At 36.4% G+C, this 20,820-nt stretch overlaps 1 protein-coding gene across 3 annotated transcripts in view; it reads right to left on the bottom strand.

The window, feature by feature from the left end:
- Positions 1–5,404: 5,404 nt before the first annotated feature.
- Positions 5,405–20,820, bottom strand: part of HS2ST1 (heparan sulfate 2-O-sulfotransferase 1) — a 190,601-nt gene continuing 175,185 nt past the window's right edge. Inside the window, exons 5-7 of one of the 3 annotated variants that reach the window (XM_060090056.1) lie at positions 10,777–10,874; positions 8,441–8,598; positions 5,405–7,194 (exon numbers count right to left, since the gene is read on the bottom strand). In XM_060090056.1, coding sequence (XP_059946039.1) covers positions 6,965–7,194; positions 8,441–8,598; positions 10,777–10,874 — 486 coding nt within the window. In that variant the 3' untranslated portion in view covers positions 5,405–6,964. Of the gene's footprint in view, positions 7,195–7,878; positions 7,945–8,440; positions 8,599–10,776; positions 10,875–20,820 lie in introns of those variants that run through there. The other 2 variants (XM_060090057.1, XM_060090058.1) reach the window with 2 other exon arrangements.

The raw sequence follows: 20,820 nt of genomic DNA, 5'->3' as shown, positions 1-20,820 counted from the left end.
ATGAGACAATTCAGACGTGGGGACGGTTAATTTGCTCAAGATCAAATAGCTAGTAAGTGGTGGTGCTCCAGAGCCCTTATTCTAAGCACCATACAAACTGCCCGTTTCTCACAGCCAGTCATAGAACTCTCTATACCTTGTGATTGCATCTTTCAAGTGACTTTCAGTTGTCCAGTTACGAGAATCTCCAGAAGCGATATGCATATGGTGAAGGACTGGGGGAAAAGGAGGCAAGTACTGACTCTTATGGAAATACGGGAAATCAAATAAAGTCTGAGACCTCAGTTTTCAAGGTAAAACGCAAAGAGAACAAAGGTTTACAAAAATGGGTATGGTGATCTCACCAAGCTGGTCATCTGGTTTTGAATAAACATAGGACCAAAAGGTGGGAAGAAAGGAGTAACAACTAGCCAATTCTTAGGGATGATCTTTTCATGAATTCCCATTGTCCTTGTTTTCAGACCAAAAAATAATCTATTCAAGGGACTTAGTATTCTCTCTCATAGAATGAAACAGGTGAAAGGAAAAAAAAAAATCCTTGGACATTTTTCCTTTTGTTTCCCCCTCACGGGTCTTAGGAACTAAATATATTATCAAGAAATCCATTTTACCTTAAATAGACCCTTGAAATATTTTTAACTTTTAGTCTCATGCTACTAGAAGAAATACAGCAAACCACAAATAGTGACTTTATAAAGTTTTCTTATTTGTTTGACTGGTTATTCCTGAAGTAGAAAGGGGAAAAACTTGCATTTTGAAGTCAGTTTTGCTGTGATGCTGTTATTATTTTTTTATTTTGTTGCAGGGTGCCACCCTGTGCTCTGTAACAAAGGTGAGACAGGGTATAACGGAGGCAAGGCTAGGTAACGGGTGGGCAGATGCCTTCAGAGAAAGAAAACAAGGGGACAGTGATTCGGAATATGCATTTTGCACTTGTTACTACTGGAAGAAAATTCAGAAAGTTCAACTGCTGCTTTAAAAGAGAGCTAGTGATGATAAGAGTACAGTGAAAATATGCATATGCATAGGCAACAATGATTATGTACTAAGTTTATTTTTCAGATATCCCAAAAACTTGGAATTCTAACATGATTAATTAATTTATAACTAAGGCAAATGTCCTCTTTTCTCACAGAGTTGAAAGAATGCAAATCATTTTATTCCAGGTATCCTGATTTTATGTATGTGCTACTTTGCAGTCCACAGTGTTCAAGTATAATAATATGTGGACACAGCCACTTCTGGAACAAGCAAGCTCTCCTTTAGAACAATCAGCCACGCCCCCTTTTCTCACAGAAAATTTGTAGGTGGAAACAACAGCAGGTATCAGAATCAAGAATAGCTATGCTATTCTTGACGTAAGTAAAAGGCACTGGTAGGTTATCTGTAAAAAAGTAAAATTCAGTGGTATTCAAAAATATTTATAAAAACATCTTCTCTAAAGTGACAACCAGTATTCAGCAGGGTCAGAAGGGCAGGTCAGCTTCCTGACAATAGTCTAACCCAGCCTATAAAAGCTACCAGTTATTAGTCTACCCTGGGCCAGCACTTTGTATCTACCTTGTCCAACCTTTACAACGATACTGTTCTCTCCACTGACTGAAGTCACACTGCTAAATGCAGGTCCATTTGACTCTCAAATCCATGCTCTCTGTTCTGCCTCTGTGGGTACAGACCAAATTCCCTGTTTAGACAATGTACCACTGAACTGGTATTTTATTCAACCCAATATCATACGATACTTGCTTAGAACAATGAGTCAGTGGCTGAGAACTGGAAATCTATGTTGAGAGTTTCTCCTTTAAGGGTGAAAAGCATAATTATCAGAAATGTGTATTCTCAAAGAAATATTATGGACGTGTCTAAACTGTGCAATAAATGTTAATCAGATTAACTTTTTTCTTTCAAATTTCCTTTTTATTCTAAGTTGATAGCCCTTTCCTCATTTCCTTTTAAATTCTAATTAAGAGTATATCCTAAGTATACCTTGTAAATCTTCTATCTGAAATTTCACTGCCAATGGTGGAGTACAAAGCAAAAAGCAACAAAGACCTGTCAGTCTGCAAGTCACAAATAAGCCAGAAAACCACGACAGATCAGTGACGATGCGTACCTCTCTGGTGGCGGTGATATCTGAGGGTTAAGTTGATGACGCTGAACACTGAGTCCACTTGGAAAATATCCTTCAGCGACAAGGCTGTGGAAGAAAACATTAAAACAGGACACCAAACCATTTTTGCCCTTCCCACTGAGTGTTTATTTTATAGCTTTTGCATCAGGTAATCAATTGAAACACTTCAACAACAGAAAGCTGGCAGAATGTTAAGGAAAAGGAGTGATTATCTCTCCAACAGATGTGACAAAATGGTTTCAAGTTGGAAACAGTATTGCATAAATGAATCAACTGAACAGGGGAAGGGGAGAGAAGAGAAAGCAGAGACAGAGGAAGGAGTGAGCATCTTCCAACATGGATTGTGAGGAAAAAAGGCACTCTTCAGCTGTCTGTGTACTTATAAAATAAAAGTCAAAATATACAATCCATGTTTGTCAAAATTACATTTGACACTGCTTTAGAGATGCTCATACACCTGACTCTCAATAGAAAGCTAAAGAAGCTGTCTGAAAAATAAGACAGCACCAGTGTGTCTAAACCATAGGCTTACCAGTGATGTGTTTTAAAGAGATCATCACCATCAGAGTCCTTTTATAAATAATACTGGAAAGGTCAAAAAGTTGCATGAACTTAAACTGTAGAATAAATCTAACTGATCGCCCATTTCATTCTTTAAAATTCCCACTCCAGGAAATCAGAAAGCAAGCTCCACTCCAGAGGAGCTGAATTGGCAGTGCATCTGAAACAGGGTTGCTTTTTCCCTCAAAAGGCTGCCTGAGCAGCAGTTTAGTTGGCATCATCCAGCAGCTTTGCATTGCATAAATGGATGCAAAAATTTAACAGCAATTGCCTTGCTTCCTCTCAGAGCAAATAGCACTAATTTATGAAGAGTCGAATTTTCAACTCATGAAGTAGAAGCACCTGGGCCTCTTAAAGACAAACTTCATAAAAGGTTACAATACCGGGTGCTTCTCATAATAAAGGATTCTAGGACCGTAGTTGTGTTTGAGAATGATCAATGGGAAAACCCAGAGAGATGGCTTACACAGATGTTCTCTATGTAGAATTTGAATGTAAATTAAAATACCAGCTATGCATTTGGGAACCAGCCTTTAGTTAAATTCTTTAGTGCTTTTAGAACTTTTATTTCATTTTATTAGAAAAAGAGAATTATTGTCTACAAACTATTTTCTTTCTAACTATGCAAATACAATGAGCAAATAATCTGCAATATCAAAATACTGTTTGTAAATCACTGATGGCACTAACAATTTTAGGAATCTCTGATAGGACATAATATTGAGAAAGAGCAACAGCGGACTTCAAATTATAGGCATTAATTGAATTTTAAGAATAAAAAATAAAATGCAAAGTTTAAAAGTCAGTAAGTTTTTCTCTGATTTTCAGTAATTTAAATCCAATCATCAGGAATTCAGAATCACCCAATATGTTCAAAGTTGCACAAATGCATATGGATGATAGAAAAGTAATCCCCATGCAATATTTTAAGTGTTGCTATCAGATATATTTAAGTGATACTTTACAGATTAAAGTTGGGTAAAATGAAAATATATCCTCCCCATTACATTTTAAAACAGTCACAATAATTTATCAACAGTTGCCATTTCACAGCAATTAGAAAATAGGAGTTGATACAAGTTGAACAAAAAGGTACTTTTTCCTCTTTTAGGAAATAAACATATATAGATATATATATATGTACACATACACATATAACATTATCTTTTAAAATTCAAAGTGGTTAATTTGCTTTTGTATTATAGAAAAAAAAATTTTCCCCTATGCTCAAAATACTGAAAAAGCACAAAGGCTGAAAAAAGAAAACCACATTTGCCACTTTAAAAAAATACATTATTGTCTCAGTGGTTCTATTTATTTGATTATAATGTTAGGTATTATAAGGACTCTGCACTTGTCAGATTCCTAGGACTGTACTGGACCACATGGAATTAAATCTAACCCTTCCTCAGTCTCCAGGAAGGATACTTTTAACCCACCCTAAAAGATGATAGCATAAATGCCCCTATTCTGAACTGTTAAACCGGGAAAGAAAACACGCCCACCTGGAAGCAATTGAAGTCATAAAAGTTTATGAAACTGTGGGAGAAACTGCCTGAATCAGAAAGCTATTCTTTGGATAGAAGTTAGGAGCTTTTTTTGGAAGTATATAAACTCTTTTAGGCCACTAGAGTACAGATTCAAAAGTGATTTCTCCATAAATAATAATCTGTTACAGGGGTTTGTAAAGTACAAACCATGGTCCATATCTGGCATGTCACCTGTTTCAGTAATAAAGTTTTATTGGGACACAGACATGCTCATTCATTTATGTGTTGTCTATGACTGCTTTTGTACTAGCATGGCAGAGTTGAGTAGTTGTGATGGAGACCAATGGTGTGCAAAGCCTAAAATAGTATTTACTCCCTGAACCTTTATAGGAAAAGTTCACTGACCCCAGATCTAGTGTACTATGTGCTACTCCAGTTACCTAAAAGAGTTGATGCACCTCAAGAGGATTTTAGCTGGACTCCAAGAATAACCTGCATACTAGGGTTCCTTAGCAGACAAATGTCAGATGCCCCATCCTGAGGTGGTGCTTTACTTTGGGCAAGGAAATCATTTGTATATATTCTCAACAAACACCTATAAAAGGTATTAAATACACCAAAAAGAAAGCCAAGTAAGAAAAGTATGCCTGTTGATATTCCCTTAATATTGTCCTATTATTGGGGGGAAAGGGTGCTACAATGACTCTTTCTGTCAACTTCCTTCAGCTTTTCTTTAAATTTGTCTATAAATGTCTTTTGATAAGTAGTGCTCCCTCCTCCTTCTATGCAATTAATAACCTTTAAAGCCACCTGACTAAAATGCTTACATAGTTTGGTGAGGCCTTGTTTGGGGATATTTATTTAAAGTAAACATATTAAAGATTATCCTTTTAGAAAATGTCTCTAAAATTCTTTATCTCTGCTACTCTAAGAAGTGGAAGAAGGTAAAGAATGCACAGGGAAATCAAACTCTGCAAAGTATACCTTAAAAAACAGAGGTATAAAATAGCTACCCTTTCTAACGGTAATGTAAAATAAAAACAGAAAAATCTTCCAAATTTGAAGAGCAAATTTTCCCTTGCCCTGAGTCAGCTAATGAAATCTTTTTTCAAACAGGGAACCTCCTGAACTCAAGCAGCTGCTCAGGAAACTGTAAGAGTTCACAGGTGTTTCAATATTTCAATAGTTGTTGAAACAGGGAAGATAAAACACTGAGAAGATATTTATTAAACACAAATTTATATCAAGAGATTAACTGTTTTTTCAACTAGCTTATAGGTGGACTCTTCTCTTTCTTTGTTAAAAAACGAATGGTATGAAACTATATGTTAAAGATGTTTCCATAATACCTTACATTTATATACCGTCTTACAGTTTTCAAAGTGCTTTCACATGCCATCTCATTTAATCCTCACAACACCCCTGTGAGGTAGGTAGGACAGGTATTATCATCCTCACTGCAGGATGAGGAAGCTGAGGCAGAGAGAGATTAAGTGACTTGCCCAAGATCACACAGCTGGTAAGTGGCAGAGCCAGGACAAGAAATCAAGTTTTCTGACTCCTCATTCAGTACTCTTTCCACTATAACTACTGCCCCCAATTATGAATAATGTACTGTGTATCAAAATTGAAAGGTTATTGAAGTTCATTGCAGTGATGTCTTAACAGTAAAGTTAAATGAGAAATACAAGAAGAGTAGGTCTGATGGTTTTACTTGACATAATAAAATTGGTGCAAAACCACTTTTGTCTAATTACTTATAATCTTTTGGTCCAAATACATAAAATATGCAATATTTACAGCATTTTCCATTTTTTTCTTTTTGTAAATGCAATGCTTTAAAACACATTATAAAGCACCTTAGTAAAAATAGTCTACAAGTCAAAGTACAGAAGAAGTAGGAAAATCCTACCCATACCACAGCTCACTAAATGGAGTTATAATATGGACTCGCCAATACCTCAGTTTACACCTTTACAAATAACCCATGGAGAAACAAATACTAAACTTACTTTTTTGATATTAATGTGTGGAAGCCTTAACCAAAACTTCAGGCAATGTCAATATTCTTTGAAGTGTTTCCCCAGTCTTAGATACTGGGGAGACAGGAATGAGAAATACTGCTTTGATTCTTTTTACAGTATTAATAATGATTTAAATTGATTTTTAACACTAATAATCATTTTTTAAGAAAATTAAAATGACCTACATAAATATGGGCAGTTCCAACTACAGCAGATACAGTCTTAGCAAACGTGACCAAACATTTCAATAAATTTCATGGGACGTGATTCACAAAAACAAAGTACACACTGCCAAACAGTTAATAACACTATCCAGTAGAGGTGTATAACCCAAACCTCCAGGTGAAGGTGGAAGTAGCAAATGGATTCATCTTCATTCATGGTTAGTTGAAAAAAAAATGCTTTATCAAAAACAGAGTATCAGGACTTTTTCTGAAATTGTATTTCATTATTTAGCCTTCAATTAGACCTGCTATGTGTTTATTTTAGGTGATGTGTAGGTTTTGTCCAGGCAGGAGGTTATAACTCCCACCAAAATTTAACCAGAAAAAAAAAAAAAAAAAGGCTGAAACTTAAACTTCCTAGACCACTGACATATCAGCCAGAATCTACTTCCTTGACGTCACTATCTGTATCCTAACTCAGTTCAATACAAATTATCTTACACACCCATCAGCAATCCAAGTTGTGGAGCTGAGAACTAAGGTGAAGACAGGGTCAAAGTTGTAGTTCAAGAATCTAACTGCCACACCTTGTACTCAGTTCGATTTAGGGTAAATCTTTTCATAGAAAAAGTTCTGTGCAAGGATGTAGAGGTCTCCATCTTTTTCTCGTACAGCATGGGCTCTGATGAATTGGAACTGCTCTAGTGCAAACTCATAGAACTCATTCTCCATTTTCCAAATGTCAGATTGCTGTAGTTTTGCAATGGTTTGTTTAGTAGGGAGTTTCTTCTCTGTGGTTTTCCTAAGATGAGATTTCTTTCCTACTTACAAAGGAAAAAGAGAAAAGGTAAATAAATTCTGAGAACACACAAAAGATCAATGCCTGTTTATTTGAAGAGATGGTTTAAGTTAATATGACACATGGAAGAGCATAATTGTTTTGTATTAATATCATTCAGGCAAAAACAGTGCCCTAATCATACTAGAACTGTGATTTATTCCTTTGTAATGCAAATCCTTACCCTTGTTAAAGACTTAATGAGATGTCAAATAATAAAAGTAAGAATCGTGGACTTCCCTGGTGGCGCAGTGGTTGGGAATCTGCCTGCCAATGGAGGGGACACAAGTTCGAGCCCTGGTCTGGGAAGATCCCACATGCTGCAGAGCAACTAAGCCCATGCTCCACAACTACTGAAGCCCGCGCATCTAGAGCCCGTGCTCCGCAACAAGAGAAGCCACTGCAATGAGAAGCCCGCACACCGCAATGAAGAGCAGCCACCGCTTGCTGCAACTAGAGAAAGCCCGCGCACAGCAACGAAGACCCAATGCAGCCAAAAATAAATAAATTTATTTAAAAAAAAAGTAAGAATGGCCACTTGGTAAAGTGTAGGCTGTCACCTTACATGCTGTATTTTCAAATGCTTGGTGCTCTGACTAGTTTGTTTTTAAAGACATGATAAAATACCTATTTTCAAACTTAGTGCTGATTTATCATAACCTATTCTCTATACCTACCTATGTGTTAAAAGCTAGGGCACATGCATACTCCAGGAAAAGAGTTCCTCTGATTGTATCTTACCAAAGAACAGAAAAAAAAAAAAAATCAGAATTAGATTGGACCAGCACGGTCACTTTCAGATATGTAATACTATCACGGCTGCTGAAGCATTTTTTTAGGAGCACTGTGACATAGCACAGGATCATTATCAATGTGACTCAGTCTCCCCATCCTACCCCTACCTAAATAGCACTAGACATGTCTAAAGGGTGGAATGTATGGCTGGCATTACTGAACATCACACATTTCTAAGGCTGGCCTTGTAGTTTGTATCTTTCCCCTATACCTACAATGCCTTTTAATTATAATCTCGTGCATGTTTATTCATTAAAAAATATTTAATGAATACCATCTGTGTGCCATGTACTGTTTTTGTATTGAAAATGGTGAGGAGAAACAGACAACGTACCTGCCTTTCTGGAGTTTTATTCAACAAACTTCAAATCACACATATTTTGCAAGTGGCAAACAAAGTTAAGGACAGCTTGAAAAAGAAACCCATCCTTATATACCTGTACGATAGAGCTCTGTAGCACCCCTGAAGAACCGGGGCAAAGCTGCCTCCAATAACATGATAAAATCTTCAAGCTCTTCAGTAACTCCCACCAGAAAGTACTCATTAACTAGGTTATATTTGGCTTGATCCATAGCCCACCTGCTTCCTACATTCCTAAAACCAAAAAAAGGAATAAAAAAATTGGTTGTGAAATCTGCTAAATACTTTTGATGCCTTTGACACTGTATATTATGGAAAAAACAGATAAACACATGTCCATCCAAAGCCTTAATGCCCTTTTATTAATGTCCTTTGGGAGGTACACCTGTTTCTAATTTCCTTTGCCTCTGTCCCCAGTTTCTGCTCAACTATGCAGGGCTAACTCAGATTTTAGTAGAGGACACTTAATTTGAACAGTTAAGAAATGTGTATACATATCCTCCCATCTGATTTAGTATGAGTGCATTTAATTTTTGTTACTGCAGCTGTCCCTTGAACAACATGGGCTTGACCTGCACAAATATCTTTCAATAGTAGATACTACAGCACTACATGGACCATGGTTGGTTGAATCCGCAGATCGAAGGAATCGTGGATACAAAGGACCAACTATAAATTATACCGGGATTAACCCCCGCCTTGTTCCAGGGTCAACTGTACTCTAAACTTCGTTCATTTTTAAGAGCTCTCTAGGAAGTTCTAAGCAATTTTGTGTAGCGATTATCTTCATTTAATTTATGAGTTTAGGTTTTTCTGATATTTCTTAAAAACAGAAATAGAATAAGAAATGGCTCTGCTAAGAATCTTTTATTTTTATTTTTCACGTTTTTAGCTAATGGCTGTTAATAGAGATTTGGCCCTAAATAAACTATGCCTTTGGGTTCTTTTTAGCACTGACATTCCCTAACCCTAATGCCAAGCTCTGCCTTTAAGCAGTGTGATATTGAGCTGATGACTTCACCTTTCTGAGCTTGTTTTCTCAGTCATTAAAAAGCTGGCGTGGGCGGTGGGAAGCTGGGGAAGCAAATGGGTTGATTTCTCAGGTGCCTCTCAGTTCTATGAATCGAGGAGGCATACTAAAGAAGTGTGATTAAAATCTCCTCAGTAATGCCCAATGGAGAGACATACTCTCTACTGCTCTAAGGTAGGGGTGGCAACCTTTCCTCTGAAGAGCCAGAGAGTAAAGCCGGAGATGGGTCTGCAGGTCATATAGTCTTGGTCACTTGGTTACTTAACTCTGCTCTTGCAGTGTGAAAACAGCTACAGACAATAAGTAAATAAATAGATGTGGTTGTCTTCCAATAAAACTATTTATAAAAGCAGGTGATGGGCCAAATTTGGTGTCTGGGTTGTAATCTACTGATCCCTGTTGTAAGGAAATGATTAAAAATTGAGAAGACATTCTTTCTAAGCTTCCAATTGTTACATTATTACAGTTGACCTTTGAACAACACGAGCATCTAGGGGTGCCAACCAGACCCGATCCCCCATTCCCCACTTGAAAATCTGCATATAACTTTACAGTCAGCCCGCCATATCCCCAGCTCCACATCCGAGGATTCAGCCAACCACGGATCATGTAGTACTGTAATACATCTTTATTTTTAAAAATCTGCATGTAAGTGGACCCGCGAAGTTCAAACCTGTGCTGTTCAAAGGGTCAACTGTATTATGCGTTGATATAATCTATTAAGTAGGACCTTAAGGTTCACAGTAATCTAATACTATATCTCAAATAATGATGGAAAGAACAGAAGGCATTCCTTATATCGCTCATGGTTTTAAGGAAGATACTAACTTTGAATGTGTTCCTGTTTTTCTCTACTTTTCCTATTAAAATGATTGATTAGAACAAATACGTACCATTATTTTTTTAAACTGAAAACTCAGCACAATCTGAGGAAATGAACTCTATTAAAGATAAAATATCTTTATTTTACCTTGGCTTCTCTCAAAGTCAAATCAGTGTAACAGGAAATCCAGGTGAATAATTTACCCACTAAGCCTCTTGATCTAAAATGGATGGCTCAAACAATAAGCTTAGGAGAAAATGAGGTTTATGAAAGGACCCCTGACCTCTAATTAAGACCACTGTTAGAACATAGCAAGACACATAACACCAAAAACAAAAAAATTTAAAAACCAGCATCTGAGAAATCATTGCAAGCATGTTTTACATGAAGAATCTTTCAATGCACTTAAAGGTAACTAAAAACTAGGCATTACTTAATTACATGTTATTTTTGGTCTGGTCTTTCACGAACTTCCTTACACCTAGCCCTCACCCTTGTGAAATACAGATTATAGAGATAATAAATAGATTACTGATTGAAGCTAGCTTTATCTCCCTACCAGCATTCCGAGCTGTGGCCACAGAAGAATGGGATTTGAAGCCAAAGCTTCTCTGGAGCACAGTCTGAGCCGCCCTCAGCTACACATTCATCAAAGGTCTGGAAAAAAGACAAAGCAGCACATGTGAGCCATAAACCCGAGTCTCACCTACCAAATATCTTAATGTGGTAAGTTATTAAATAAATGGCAGTGGATGGGACGAGTAGTGAATTAAAGTGATAGGTTACAAAAACATACTTGAGATACTGAGCAAAGTCAAACATGGGTTGTTCTCTCATCTTTGTTTTATACCAGTGTTTATAAGATTCTTTTACTATATGAATGGAACATCCCCCAGATAACAACTTATCCTTGAAATTAAGTACTGGTTTATGTTGAATTTGTGTATTTATATTTTCTATCCCCTTACTGAAGTAAATTAAATAAAAACAAGGTTAAAGATACTCTTTGTGAAACAATTATTTGAAAAGAATATAAGGTAGGACTACACTTAAGTCTTTTCCCCTTTTCTCATTAAAACAAACAAAAAAATCATTGTACAAAGCAAAAGTGACCCTGGATACTTATGACTTGCATGCCCTCCTCTCCAAATGCATCTAACTAAATTAATTAAAAGGGAAAGAGACTCACAGGTTATGGACCTAAAATTAAATCAACTTCACTTTCTTTAGTACTTACTGTCTGTCACAGGCATTTTTACAGTAGGCGTTATCTATTTGAAATGATATTAAGATGCCAGAGAACAAACTTAAGAGCTCAGGCTGTTGGAGTAGACATCTATAAATACCACCTGTTATTTCTGAGAAGAGGGGGTACATAAAAGTAGAAAGAGAACGCATCCAGAGTCCAGACTCCTGAGTTTCTAGAACCAGGTGTGACCCTATCTTGAGTAAGTCTTTATGGCCTCCAAACCTCACTTTCTAATCTATAAAATTAGATAAATTCAAAGGTCCCTTTCAACCAAAAATCTAGTAAGAATAGGACCCCAAACCCTTAGATCTGACTATGGCTAGAGGTATAGTGGAATAATTATCTTTATTCTGGCAACATTTAAGAGGCAACAGCAAACTGCAGCCCACAATTGATTTGCCCATTTCTTTTACAGATGACCTTCACCATGATATAGGAAAAAGATTTATGACTTGGGTTTGAATCTTGAACCCAGAAAAACGTAAGTTCTGTGTTAGTTTCCTCATCTGAAAAAGGAGGACATAATCTTACTTTGAGGAAGAAATAAAATCATGGATATAAAAGAATCTACCACAAAGAGTGGTTCACTGTAGGCACTCAATAAATGGGATGTGTCTACGTCTGTCTTTCTCTCCCCACCTCTCCTCCCTAATAGTCAAATACAATGTTTTGTTGGTTCTTGTTCTCCTTGACCTCCACAGCGTTGTCTATTTCTTTGAACACTCCCCTTTTTGGCTTTTTGTTGGTTCTCTGTACCTTTCTGAATGTACTATCACTATCTTCTTTTAAGGCATGTTTTGGTCCTTCTACCAAGTATGGAAATTCAGCTGTCTTATCTTTACCCACTCCCTTCCGTAGCTTATTCACACTTCCTTGGCTTCATTTATAATTTCTAGGCAAAAGACTTCCAAATCTGTACCCCCAGATCCATCACCTCTTACCTATCTTCTGATACCTAGTATGCCTTTTCATTTGAATTTCCAGTATTACCTCATATTCAATATTTCTGGCAACAGGATGACATTGCCCCTTGTAATTCAGACTCAAGATCTCAGAACATTTCTTTATTTTTCCTCTCCCTCACTTAACATCCTTGAGGTAATGTCTTTCCAATGCATCTTTTTTTTTTTTTCCCAATCTTACTTCCATCAGGATCTTACCATGTCATGTTTCCATTCTTACAGTCACTTCCTAATTGGGCTCCCTTCCCTCCCTTCCTTCAATCTGCTCTTAGACTACCAGATTAGTCTAAGTAGTCACTTCTAACATCCTCTACTCAGAAAACTTCAATAGCTTCCAATATCTTTTTAAAAAGAGAAATACAAACTCTTTATCCTGGCTTTAAAGAATGCTTCATAATCTGACCTCAGTGTGCAAGTCTAGCCTTATCTCCATGTATAACTTCCATCTTTACCAGGTTAACCTGTTTTACAGTTTCTCAAGCATGTCATATGTACCTGCAAATCCATATATTTTGCTGACTACATTTTCTTCCTCTGAAAGTGCTTCCCTCTACCAATCTAGTTTACATGAAGACTAGCTTTCGAATGACTACTCTGACCTAAAGTCACTCATTTTTTTTAACTCATATAAATGAATTAAATACTGCCTTGTAATAGCCAGCTCTTAGGACCCAGGTATGTTATTTATATAACTTGCTTCATGTACTTCGGAAAAAAAATTGTATTATGTTCTCTCCTGAACTATAGAAAACACTTATTGTAGGGATCATGCAGTATAGTATGCATTTGTGTCCTCCACAGCATACAATATATTGCTATACCAACTGTTTGCACAATCATTGTGTCCTCCATAGCATACAATACATTGTTATATCAATTGTTTGCATAATCAATATTTGTAAATGGCTGGAAAGACCGCACTTCGGAGATTTTGCATGAGCATTAAAGGTACAATTCTAGTTGAGATGAAGACAGGGGCAGTAAAATTTTTTCATGAAGCATTTTGACAGTTCCTTAGAGTTGTCTCAAATTCTCTTAGGATTTCCCCCCCACCCCCAATATATATATACACACACACACATCCATATCAATCTATCTATTTTTTTAAGTGAAAACATCTCAGTTTACACTTAACACTCAATCCACCCCATTGCAATGGCCATTACAGTATGTCTGAAATTTACTAGATGGTCTGATTTAGATTTGCTGGTCTAAGTCACTTTCTAAAAAGTGGTTTTATTATCATTTATGCCACCTTGCAGCTAATAAAAAGAAAACAACCTATGTATCTATCTCTACCGTATCTCAGGTTCCAATAAACCCAGTGGTGATATATCAGAAGGTTTCTGATTTCACGCCTAATCAATTTCAAACAAATCCTAAATCACAGTACAGTGCTTCTGAAGTTCAGAAGAGGTGCTCTGCTTCATTATACCTCCATCTGAATAGAGTATCAGATGAAAAAGAAATGAATTACTAAGGTGATTGTGAGTGAACTCATAAACTGTACCACCACTGTGTGTGTGTATGTGTGCGTGTAAGATTCAAAGACATTAAAAAGATTTTGCTTAAATGTATTGGGTTGGCCAAAAGGTTTGTTCGTTTTTTTCCATAAGATGGCTCTAGTAGTGCTTAGTTGTCTTTAACTTCATTCAAAACATTTTGTTAAATTGTATTGTGACAGCTGTCATATCAGCGTGCATTTTTTAAAATCATCAAAATTGGTGAATTTTTGTGTAGTCATTTTAATATTGAAGATGGAAGAAAAAAAGCAACATTTTCAGCATATTATGCTTTATTATTTCAAGAAAGGTAAAAACGCAACTGAAACACAAGAAAAGATTTGTGCAGTGTATGGAGAAGGTGCTGTGACTGATCGAATGTGTCCAAAGTGGTTTGCGAAGTTTTGTGCTGGAGATTTCTTGCTGGACAGTGCTCCACGGTCAGGTAGACCAGTTGAAGTTGATAGTGATCAAATCGAGACATTAATTGAGAACAATCAAGGTTATACCACGCAGGAGATAGCCGACATACTCAAAATATCCTAATCAAGCGCTGAAAATCATTTGCACCAGCTTGGTTATGTGAATCGCTTTGATGTTAGGGTTCCACATAAGTTAAGCGAAAAAAAACCTTCTTGACTATATTTTCTCATGCTATTTGGTACTTAAACGTAAAGAAAATGTTCTGTCTTTAAAACAAATTGTGATGGGCGATGAAAAGTGAATACTGTACAATAATATGGAACGGAAGAGATCATGCAGCAAGTGAAATGAACCACCACCAACCTCACCAAAGGCTGGTCTTCAACTAAAGAAGGTGATGTGTATATGGTGGGATGGAAGGGAGTCCTCTATTATGAGCTCCTTTCGGAACACCAAACAATTAAGTCCAACAAGTACTGCTCCCAATTAGACCAACTGAAAGCAGCACTCGACGAAAAGCGTCTGGAATTAGTCAACAGAAGACACATAATCTTTCATCAGAATATGGCAAGGCCACATGTTTCTTTGATGACCAGGCAAAAAAATGTTACAGCTTGGCTGGGAAGTTCTGATTCACCCACCGTATTCACCACACATTGCACCTTTGGATTCCCATTTATTCCGGTGTTTACAAAATTCTCTTAATGCAAAAAATTTCAATTCCCTGGAAGACTGTAAAAAGCACCTAGAATGGTTCTTTAAAAAGTTTTGGGAAGATGGAATTATGAAGTTGCCTGAAAAATGGCAGAAGGTAGTGGAACAAAATGGTGAATACGTTGTTCAATAAAGTTCTCAGTGAAAATGAAAAATGTGTCTAATATTTTTACTTAAAAACCGAAGGAACTTTTTGGCCAACCCAATAAGAAAATAGGACATTGAAAGAGGCTGCAGTATTAAAAGTTTCCATAGAGTCACTATATGGAAAAATTTGGAAATTTAAATATCCACTATTGGAATTAAAACTGGTTAATGAATAAGCATGCAGGATGGCTATTTTGACCCAAGTTCTCTAGTTAGCCAACTCCTTCTTCCTGTGTTCTAAAATACTAAAAGTATTTTAGTATTTCAAACAAAATCTGTAGATAATCTTCAAGTTTATTTTTGGCCAGTAGTTTAAAATCTGCTAGCCTACTCTGGCAGTATAAGAGTTACCACCAAAATCCGTTCTTCCCTTCTTCCACAGTCATAGAGTTTAGCCTCTCTTGCAGTTAGGTATGGCCATATGACTAAGTTCTTGCCAGGAGACTGGGGGCAAAAGTGATGTGAGCAAGTTCTGGGTCACTTGGTTAAAAGGAAACTGGTGGGCCTCTAACTTCCCTCCTTCCCATGAGCTGGAAGGCAGATGTCGTGGTGACCCAAATTAAACCGAGCACACAAGGGCAAGCCCCTGAAGGGTAGCAGAGTAACCATATGGCAGGAACCCAGCTCCCTGAATGACTGTGTGCAGCAAAGCTGCTCTAAAATCCTGGGCCCCTCACCTTTAGGCTTTTATGTATGACAGAAAAAATCTACCTAAGCATTTTAATTTCTTTGTTTCAGAAGCATCTACCCTAATTCACCTACCAAACATTTTATTAGATAATATAAAAGTGGAAAAATAGTTTGGGTTTTGCCTCCTTTATAGTTCCTTCTTATCATTTGGCAGAGGTGTTTCACTCCTATCAACTTAAAAGAAACAACCCAAAGATAGGCCATAGCAAGGAAGATGTAAAGAAAAAAAAACCAAATACAAATAATCAAAAATTGGCAAACATACATGAGTGTGCTAGATCTTAATGTAAAACAGAAATTCTCCTTTTTAAAATTTTTTTTCATACTTTATTATTTTATTTATTTATTATTATTTTTGGCTGCGTTTGGTCTTCGTTGCTGCGTGCGGGCCTTCTCTAGTTGCAGCAAGCAGGGGTTACTCTTCATTGCGGTGCGCGGGCTTCTCTCATCGCGGTGGCTTCTCTTGTTGCAGAGCACAGGCTCTAGGCTCAAGGGCTTCAGTAGTTGTGGCACACAAGCTCAGAAGTTGTGGCACACGGGCTCAGTAGTTGTGGCTCGCGGGCTCTAGAGTGCAGGCTCAGTAGTTGTGGTGCATGGGCTTAGCTGCTCAGCAGCATGTGGGATCTTCCTGGACCAGGGCTCAAACCCGTGTCCTCTGCATTGGCAGGCGGATTCTTAACCACTGCGCCACCAGGGAAGTCCCTCTTTTTCTCTATAAATATGTGATGCATAAAGTAAACCAAGCATTTCCTAGTGAGTGAAATCAAGTTAATGAAACTCAATACCATCTTGACCGCATACAGCTCAATGAATCAATCCACTGGCGTCTTAATCAAGATGAACTTCTCCACTGACTCCAACAGTGACATCAGCCCTTGGGCTTCTCTACTCACAGCACAGAAGACGATTGTCAATCAAGTGCTGCCCACCAGAACTTTCCCACTCATTTGCTAACTTCTATTCACCTTCTCCTAAACATTCTGACCACATTTCAGAAATAGAATTTTCTATAAATAAATGTTTTTCTCTTATAAAATTTCTTCTTAAAATAAAAAGCAAAAACAAAACTCAGTTCAGTACACCAGAGAAACAAAAAGTTATGATCAGCTTTTTCACTTAAACACCATCTATGCTTAGAAAGAGCAATTTTTTGTGAACTACATACAAATGTTTTTAAAAACAGGAAATATCAAAATATTCTTTAGACTATTTAGATTATTAGTTTAAATACTTAATTCCTAGAATTGTAGGTTAAAATAAACAAAATTTGATGCTTGATAGTGATGGCAATTATATTTACATTCAAACCCTTTTCTACAAATGACCTTGCTCCATATCTTATACAGAAAACTGAAGCTGAGAGTGAGCTCCCTCGATTCCTGCTCAGATAAAAGCTTACCTGCATCTGCAGCCCCTACTGCCCTCATCTGTAAAAAAGTATTTCCTCCTATCTTTAAATACCCTTTCTCACTCCCTTCTGAGACCCTGCTTCACCAATTTTCCTCCAGTTTCTTCCATCATCACCCCTTGCTCTCTTCAGGTATATTAATATGCCCAAGTATCTGTCTTCTTTAGTAAAACATTTCTCATGTTTTTTGCTCCCTTCAAAGCCAAATTTCTATCTCAAGAGTAGTCTTTCCTCTCAGTCTTAACTTCTCACGGTTACTCCTCAACCCTTTGGATTCCACATAAACACCTTCTCTGACCTCCCCATTGACAAGTCTAAGGGAAAGTTTTAAATTCTCAATTCACTAACCTCTTCGTGATTGAAATTATTTTTCCATGCATTTCAAGGACTCGCCAGGTTTGTCTTCTGATTCTCTAACCTCAGTCTTCTTGGTGTGCTTCCCTCCCTTTGCCTACCCCTTAAATGTTGTCATTCCCCAGAGCTACATATTTGCACCCCCTCTTCTTCTTCTTCCTTTTTCGTTTGGTCCTCTCTTCATACTCTATATGTCTCCCAAGTGCAATTTCATTCAATCCCTTGTTTCAACTCCCACCTAATTCTGATGACTCCCAAATCTATGATTAAGTTCAGATTTATTTCTTGAGACACAAATACATTTCTAGTGGATATTTCCATCTGCTTATACATGACTAAAAATAATGTCCAGTTTGAACTCATCATCTCTTTCTTCAACTTCATTACAACGAGCTTTTCTTGCCATTTTCTCTCTTTTGGTGAAAGGAACCACATATATAGTAGTTTGATCAGAAGCCTGGGAAGATGACAGGTCAAGGCTGACTCTGGATTGTACCTTTTACTGAGATAAAGAAACTGGTCTACAACAAAGAGTTATCAAACCTTTAAATATGAACTGCAAAGATATATATTGCTTTCCTGTGGTGCTTTTTACATATAAAACACTTTCTAAGCAAACAGTAATAAGTTCTCAAATGCTTTTGTGTAAAATCCATGTTCCATAAGCAAACCACAGTCAGGGGATTATGAATTGCAAAGGACTACTGAAGCAGTATTTTGTAAGCCAGTAGTAGGATCAGGTAGTGGCTAAGTATGGAATTCTTCTAACCTCATTAATATCTTTTATAAACTAATACATATTTTTAGGTATAATATTCTGAATTCATTATAATTCCTACAGCTGTCAATAAGTCTAGTTAGTTTAGAGTAAGAAATACGAAAAGCAAATTGGGGTAGGAATTGTGATCTCTGAGATCAATGAGTATTTCTTAAGCAAAAACTGATTCTCCTTTAGATTGTTATTTACAGCATGTAACTATACACTCTTTCCATAAGTATAACCCCCTTGGTGTTCTGCTAATAAAACAATAATTAATAAAAATGCTTAATAATCTATAGGATAGTACAAAACTGAAATATTCATAAGATAAATATTTACATATTTAGAAAATGTGAGTGATGAGAATTATAGGTGTAGTTATTTGGAAGCTATAAGAAGGCCTATGCTGAAAGAAGGCCTGAGAGACAAACTATTCAAACTTGGGTATTTGGTTAATGTTTTCTCAAAATGAACAAAGTGGGCCTGCCACTTGAAAGAAAATAACTGACAGTCTTAGTAGCCCAGCGGTTCTCAACTGGCGCTGTTTTGACCCCCAGGTGACATCAGGCAATGTTTGGAGATCTTCTTCGTTCTCACACCTGGGGGGTGTAGGGGAGATGCTACTAGGTAGAGGTCAGAGATGCTGCTAAACATCCTACAATGTGTAGGCAGCCCTCACAACAAGGAATTCTCTGGCCAAAAGCAACAATAGTGTCAAGGTGGAGAAATCCTGTGGGTGCCAGTGATAAAAGCTAAGCTTTCAAACTAAAAAATATAAAAATTTAAATTTATTTTTACTTCATCTGTCACCATAAGCCTGACAGTTTCCCAATACTTAAAGACTTTTCTGATGAGATAAGTGGTGACATTAATGAATGTGAATTTTTGATATTGTATAATAAAATGTGCCAACACTTGGAAGATCCACATAACTCAGTGAACTAATGTGTTCCAAATGACCAATACATGAGGTTAAAAAATTATGCTTGGTTAAAAAATCCATTCAAAGTATAAAATATATCAGTGGATTTTAATGCAACAGAACATAAAAGGTTAACTGCTATGGTTTCAGATTCCACACTTCAATAACTTTAAGAAACTACTACTAGTTAAGTTTTAGTGTAATATTAAAGAAGAATTTCCACAATTTTCTGAAAAGGCTATTAAAATACTGCCTTTTCTAGTTACATATCTGTGTAAAGCTGTATTTTATTCATACACTTCACCAAAAGAATGTATTAAATAGACTGATTCAGCAGCAGATATGAAAATCCAGCTGTCTATATTATATTAAATCAGGTGTTTAAAAAATTTGTAAAAATGTAAAATGCCACTATTTATACCTTTTTCTGAAAATGGTTATTTGCATTAAAATATATTATTTATGTTACCATATTATGGTCTCCTACTGTTACTATTAAATTAGTTACTATTTTAAATTTTTCTCAGTCAATTGGCAAATTTACTGATATTGGTAAATATTAACAGAAATAGATATAACCCACATAGATAAAAGCTCCTTGGCAGTCCTCAATAAAAAGAGTAAAAGGAGTTCTGAGACTAAAAAGTTTGAGAACCACTGATTTATATTTTGTAGTTCTTGAATGCTGACCTTTGGATTACTAAATATCCCTATTTTCCAGGTACTGGGACAGAGATTAAATTATGCAAAACTCTAGGTATAAAGTTTGAAAAACAGTATTTGAAATCTCCCAAATAAAACAAAGCTTATGTTCCTTACAAGATCAACTGAAAGCTATCACAGGCATATACATATGACTAAAATGGCTTTGAAATTATTGACAGTGTAACCAGAAATTGGAAATGAAGCCATTGTAAGGTATTTCCAGGCTTAGTCTTTGCCAGGTATTCCCTGCATCATCATAGCCACTTTTTAATCCCTGTTATCTTCAAATACCCTGCCATCTTCCAAAATGTTATATGCCATGAAGTCTTACCAACTTTACAGATTATGAGTTTATTAAAGAAAACTCTTGCCAGTTAAAGATATTATGGAATTATTTGCAATATAACAACCTTATTTAACTTATTAGGTGCCAGAATGTTACCAACATTTATGTCATGAGAAACAAACCAAATTATTAAAAACGTGTGTTTCAATATGTTTCAAGACTGAAAAAGTCTATTTTGCCTATCACAAAACAAAGTAATTCTTTACTTTGACAAAGCATTTGAAGATGGCCCTGACCTCATGAGAATTAAGGTAATACAATAGTATTTTGCTGATGTTACTAATATTACATCTAAATAAACAGGTGTATTAATATGTACTTTATAATGACATAAAAAAAAAAAACCAAGACCTATCATCATTAGGGTGAAGAATGGTTAAATCTCCAGGCTGGAGAGGGCATACCTACCTAAAGCTTTCAA

This window comes from Mesoplodon densirostris, chromosome 2, assembly GCF_025265405.1.
Source record: "Mesoplodon densirostris isolate mMesDen1 chromosome 2, mMesDen1 primary haplotype, whole genome shotgun sequence".
Lineage (NCBI taxonomy): Eukaryota > Metazoa > Chordata > Mammalia > Artiodactyla > Ziphiidae > Mesoplodon > Mesoplodon densirostris.
Note: the sequence above shows the minus strand (reverse complement) of the source record. Positions and strands in the feature narration are given on the sequence as shown.